This window comes from Vicia villosa, unplaced genomic scaffold (genome assembly GCF_029867415.1).
Source record: "Vicia villosa cultivar HV-30 ecotype Madison, WI unplaced genomic scaffold, Vvil1.0 ctg.003284F_1_1, whole genome shotgun sequence".
NCBI lineage: Eukaryota > Viridiplantae > Streptophyta > Magnoliopsida > Fabales > Fabaceae > Vicia > Vicia villosa.
The window spans coordinates 86,677-93,319 of NW_026706165.1; the positions used below are offsets into that span (position 1 = coordinate 86,677).

Consider the following 6,643-nt stretch of genomic DNA (forward strand, 5'->3'; position numbering starts at 1 on the left):
TTTAGATTGCGATCAAATACTTTAGTCTCGTCCCGCCCCACCCTACCTCGTCCTTACAATAGAGTCAATTTTTAAATAAAAATAATCTTTTTCTATAAATCCAAAATATACCTGATCGTACCTGATCAGACTGGATCATCAATGGCCTTCAACAGTTGCTTCGATGTCGAAGTGAGAAGAGAGAGCAGTCGGAGTGCAAGTACAAGGTAAGAGTGAGAATGAATGAAGTTCCCTAACCCTCTAGTGAAAGAGGTTATTTATAACACCCAGCGCTGGCCAAGATCTCCATATTGGATTGGATGCTCGTGCCAAAAATGGAGAATGTCGGAAATCGGCCGGGTAACCGGTCTGGTTCAATAGTTGGATCGGGAATGTCATTGAACCGGTCAAACCTGGTGTAAACCGCTAAAACCGAAAAGTCGTTGGTTTTTGTGAACCGGTGGTTTAAATGCATTTTTTTAATTTTTTTTATTTTAAAAAATTAAAATAATGTCATTTTGACTATTTTAATAAAAAATTAAAATAAAAATAAATAAATAAATAAATAAAAATGGTCGTAGATGCGGTTGATTTTGTTACAGATGATTTTGATATCGAAAAAGGAGATCCCAACATTAAAACAATTGTTCTTTTATTGAAATTAAATTTAGTAGACAATGAAATTATTTTGTTATAAATTATTCAATTAAATTATGTTGCGATTAAACTTTTGTTTATATTTTATAATTATGTACTATTTGATTGTGTGATACCTATGTGTAAAATTTGAATTTAAATGATGAACTTGTGAATTATTTTATAATATGATGTTTTCAAAAAATTTAAGTACTAGTTATATTTTGTAGGGACTAAATCATCCGGTTCGACATATTTTATATCTATATAATTTTGTTATAACGACTGGTCTATTCAACCGAGTTATCCGATTTAACCCGGTTTAGTCATGCAGCTCAACCAGTGACCCAGTGGTTCGACCAATAAACGAGTGACCCAATACCCTCACCGGTTTGATGTCCGATCCGGTTTTTAAAACACTGGTCTCCATCCTTGGTCAATCGCTCTGAAATTTCAGGGAAGACGCGGGCGGTCTTTCGGGGAAGCAGTCTACTCAGAAATAAGGATGAAGGAACCCTACAAAGAGGAGGGCCCTAGAAAGGACAAGCAGACAAGCAGACGGGGTGCTGACCCTGAAGGCAGTCCTGCTCGGACTACAGAACTGCCCGAGGAGGTATTTGTGGACTTGCCAAGGTTAGTTGAGTGTGACTCCAAGCCTTTATCTACCTTATAGTCATATACTCGTAAAATATCCTCAATCCTAACAAACCTCAAGATTAGTCTAGTAACATGTATAATTTAGCACTAATATCATTTTTTTTATCTTGCTACGAAAAAGGATTAGTCCAGTAACATGATATATTAAAATAAAAAGATAAAGGTAACATTACAAAACATATATGCTTAATCTGGTAAAGCATTTCCTTCTCTACTTAAATTTAACTTAATTGTTAGTCTCTGCAGCTTAAGGTCATGGCCCTAAAAGCAAAGGAGCCTCTTTCTTTTCATTGTTGGAATCCTTCTTGGAATTAGGGTTCCCAGCAGAGGCTCTAAGAGGAGGCTCAAAGTGTTTGCTAGCAACATCAGGAGGAGGTACATCTTCTCCTGGAAGCACAAGAAGACCTTTCTCTCGGAGTGCAGACGGTTCGTCAAAGCATGTACTCCAAAGAGAGTCTACAAGTAGTCTTTCCTCCCTGACTGCTTCGAGATCCTCGGACGACATTAAACTGATGCCATTTATTCGTTCTTGAAGAAGTTGCTTCATTTTCTCGTTATCTTCTTCTGAAGAGATATCTGAGCCATCTTTTGAATCGCGGGCAAGTTCAAGAAGGCCTCGGAGGGAAGACTCGCGAACATCTACGTCTTCACTAGTGGCAGCAAGGTGCATCATTATACGAGGGAACCCTAGCTCCTTCACAATGTTGCAGTCTGAACTGTTCTCTTGCAATAAGTAATGGATCAAGTTGAGAGCCTTCCTGAAAAGATTGTAAAACTACAAATAAGTTCTCCCCCAATATATTAAACCATTTATATAAACACTTATCATATAAGTGCTTATGTATGAACCATATATTAAAAGACAAAATAAGGCAAATTATATTCATGTAAGTTAAAAATATCGACTATAATGAAAAACTTATCAGGAAGAAAACCTTAGTTACCTTTGAAATCTAACATTTTCAGAGTTCAGCGCATCTCTCAAGCCTGCATAACCATTTGCTAGACGAAATGCAGTGACGCCGGGCTTGTTGTGTCGAATTAGTGCTGTCAAATTCACCAAAGTTGAAATAAGTTAATATCATCCCAACTTGAAAAACCAAAATATCATTAAAAAATAAAATAGTACATACAAGATATTGCGCCCAGTGCTTTAGCTCGAGAATTCACATCAGTATCTGAACTGAAATTTGACACAAGAGGTTCAAAGCCATTAGCTTCCATAACAAGTTGCTGACTTCGAGGATTATTTTGGACTATTGTGGTCACAACATCAGCTGCCTTGGCTCGAATATTGGCATGAGAGTTCTTGAGGTAACTAAGAAGAGGAACCAGGCCACCAATTGAATGGAGATCTAGAAGAAAACACAAATCCATTAACCAACCAATTATCGACAGACACAGACACCAAGTCTGACACATAAAAAAATTGTACAGAATCAAGTTCAGAGCCATTCCAAATACTAACCATTGGCCATATCAATCGATTCAACATGATCTTGCAACTCATCCAACATAGCTGTAGAAAAATTCATGTCAAAAAACTACCCTGAGTTAGTATAGGATTCAATAAAAAAATACCCATTTAAATAAAATGCACTTTATTTTCTGTTAGTTTGGCATTTCGGTTATATTAGATACTGTACCTTCAATATCTTCAGGGGTAACCCCTTGGTTTTCCAATTCTTGCTCAGGAGTCTTCATTACAAGTGTGATCTCTTTCATACGTTTTACGACATCAACAGTTTGTGCTTGCATCGCTTCCATAAACCACTTCCGATCCTCTTCACTACAGAATCATACCAAAAAAAATATGAAAGTTAGGTGCCGCAAATAGAAAGGTAGAAGAGTCAATACCAAACCATATAAAAGCCAATACAAGAACAACACAACACCCATACAAAAGGATCAAAAATCTGAAAGTCCTAAACATTTAAGAGGGTGAATGCATCATCTAAGGAAATTAATACTAAAACCTTTCACATGATATTCTAGACATCCCCGGGACAAAAGCTTTACATCCTCAAAAAAGGATCTACCAAGTACTTCAAGATTAGAAAAAATCACACGATTCCTCCTATTTCAAATTGACCAAAGGGTTGCCATCCAAATAATATACAACTTTTTGCATAAACTCTATCACACGAGCAAACCCGCAAATTGAAGAGCATGTTGTAACACCTTATCTGATAAAGCGTGAGAAATCTTCCTAACTTATTTACAACATCAGGAACCACTTTTCCTTTACAATAATCAATAAGGGTTTAAGTTTAGGAGCTGTTAAAAACACTCTAAAACCCTCTATTACTCCTTTTTTGGAAGGTTCTCCCAATTGAAGGATTTTGACAATGGAACAATGGAAGAGCTAATCACCTCTCCTTATTTATCTCAACAGACCTTCAAGAATAATTCCCTATTCTACCATCAAACATCCCGCTCTTAATCAGTAAGTGTGTGTTTAGTAGCAAAGTATACTACCACCACCTCACGTTTAACCTCTTTCTACCATGATTTTTAAAAGCTACAAAAGCAAGCTTCTGCTAAACGCTCCGTAACACCATGGTTTTTGTCAAAAGCCAAACATAGGCTTAGTTAGGTTTGAATATTCATAAAGTTTCTCTTCTACAAACATTCTCTCCAAACTCCATAACAGACTAAACTACATATGATACACATTTATAGTAACAGCAATCACAAAAATATAACTATTACACTTCTAAACTCTGCAGACCGTTTTCTATACATATGACATATCCAAGCATATCTCGCCATGTATACATTTTAGGAACAATATATCAAAGTAGCATTATTAAGTAATTAGATTAATCCACACATGAAAAATTATTTTACATTGTCTGTGGATAGAAATTAAGCCCTCAAAAAATCAAACCCTATCCCTAATTCATATTATTCAACACCAATCACTTTCTCAAACAAATTCCAACATACATATATAGGGTTTTACAACAAAAACCACAAAAACAAAAACTTTTGATACAAGCTAGCTACAAAATCACAATACCCTAACAAAATCATACTAAACCAAAAACCCCAAAATAAAAAATTGATTTTGAATATAGCTAATACTTTTTCTGCTAACAAACTACTTAAAAGAAGAAGAAAAAATAGATTTTTCTATCATCCTGAATCATTATCAAAACCTAACTAAATTTAACAAAATTAGGGTAAAGGAAAAAAACCCAATATTGAATCAGATTATACCTTAACTCACGATTTGGACGAGTTCCATCAGAGTTTGCGATACTCCATTTGAGCAATCCATCCCAATTAGGTCCTTCTTTAGCCATTATACGAATTCAACAAAATCAAAAACAAAAGAGAGAAACACAACACAGTGCACAAAATAGGGTTTTTGTGAATCAATGACAAAAGTTTGAAATATTGAAACAAAAATTTTGAGAATTTGTAGAGTGAGATTCAGGTATATATTTAGGTTTTGAATGATTCGAGAAGCGTCTCAAACATTCGAGAATTGAGAGAGTGGGAACAGAAAAAACAGAAATTGAAGAGTCAAAACCGTCTTTAGGTTGGTTCGGGTTGTGAGAATGGAGGCCCAGACTCGTTGTATAGGAACTCTTCTCGGCTTCTTGATATTTGCACTTCAAATATTTATTCATGCACCCCCCCCCCCCACCCCTTCTTTTTAATTCATAAAAAAAAATATAAATAATAAATAGAGATTTTCAATACAAAATAGTTTTCCATTGTCATTCAAAAAAATTTTAACATTTAGTTATATCATATGAATATTTTAAAAATAAAAATGTGACTTGCCTTAGAATTTTAACATTTAGTTATATCATATGAATATTCTGTTATCAACGGAGTTATATTTAAGAATTTACAAATAGTCCTATATTTAAATAGTCTTATGTATGAGGAAGGAGTAAGGACAGAAGAAAAAGATTAGATATGTACCTCTAATTTTCCTACCTTTAACTTTTCTCCATAAACCCTTTTCCAAAGAAAGCATTATAGAAGACACAAAATTAAATTTTTAGATCACATATTCTATTGAACACATTCTTCTCATATTTCTATCTCATATTCTTAATTTTTGAAGTTGTAAGATATGGTCAAAAGACTAACTTTAAGGTCAATTGTTATGTAAGAATATGGTAATTGAATGGTCTAGAAGAGATAGGGAGTTGAATAGACCATTTCCCTAAAATCATTTTTAAAAATATTTTCTTTGAAAATTAGATTTCTACAAATGAATGTGCATATTACATACGGAAGTGGGAGATAGCGGAGGGTTTTATAAAAGTCATGATTGGATGAATATCACATTTAATTAGGATAATTAGAAATTACAACAATGGAGAATAATGAAGTTGTATTATCAAGCAATTTAATAATTATCATGTTCAATTTTTACACACAACTTAAAATGAATTAGGTTAATTGATTGATTAATCTACTAACAAGAGTTTAAACACTCATAATCACATGAAATAAGATTCAAATAAGTAAATTCACCACAGACTTATACTTATAAATAGATAAAGTCTATTAGCATAGATCATGCAAAGGCGATAAAGAACCTAAACATGCCAATTATACACAAGTGTAAAAGATATAGGGATAAAGAGATTTGTACACTAGATTTATATTAGTTCAACGTGTTTGTTCTCGCTTTGCGCTTAGTCTAGTCATTAGTGGCGAGACATTGAAAATTTGTAGGTACTTCTACTATTTTGCGAATTAATATACATAATTTTGGTACAACGGTAATCTAGACAACAGTAAATACCTCAAATACAATTAACAATTAATTTAATACATGTCTAAATCTGGATATCCCTTCTGTTGTAGCAAAATACTCAAATTTGTTGAAATTACATTATCTTAACTTGATCTTGATCCAAATACATTCATAGACCCAAAGTTTTTCTCCAAGCTTTCGTTCTGTAGACACTTTTACTCGACTCTATTGGTTCTTTGTCTGAGCCCTTGTTCTACCCAAAGATTTTGGAAACTCTCAATTTTGTTTTGCAATTACCTTCTTTTTATACTATTGAAGTATTCAATGGAGTACAAAATAATATTTTCTTGTTGAAATTCAATCTCCACACACCATAATCACAATATCTTTTCTTGTATGAATGAGAAACGGTTTGAATACCTGAGAAATAAAGTGTTTTCTTCTTTAAATAGGAGAAGCGATTGGCAATTGAACGTATGTGGTGAGGTGTGGGTTATGGTTAGCGTCAAATTAATTTGGATGATTAGCAAGGCACACGCACAGGGATTTCCAAGGCGTCAAATTAATTTGGATGGTTAGCAAGGCACACACGTGGAGATTTCCAAGCCATCACTTAATGTTATGTTGTTTCATTAATAGACCTTT

The 6,643-nt window shown here is 33.9% G+C and overlaps 1 protein-coding gene across 1 annotated transcript; it reads right to left on the reverse strand.

Moving 5' to 3' along the window:
• Positions 1-1,395: 1,395 nt before the first annotated feature.
• On the reverse strand, positions 1,396-4,781 carry LOC131640730 (hsp70 nucleotide exchange factor fes1-like). Its single transcript, XM_058911120.1, has 6 exons — positions 4,495-4,781; positions 2,919-3,061; positions 2,741-2,791; positions 2,406-2,627; positions 2,217-2,319; positions 1,396-2,030 (listed from the first exon to the last, which is right to left on the reverse strand). The coding sequence occupies exons 1-6, from the start codon at positions 4,578-4,580 to the stop codon at positions 1,526-1,528; spliced, it is 1,110 nt and encodes a 369-aa protein (XP_058767103.1). The 5' UTR covers positions 4,581-4,781; the 3' UTR covers positions 1,396-1,525.
• Between the last annotated feature and the right edge of the window lie 1,862 nt (positions 4,782-6,643).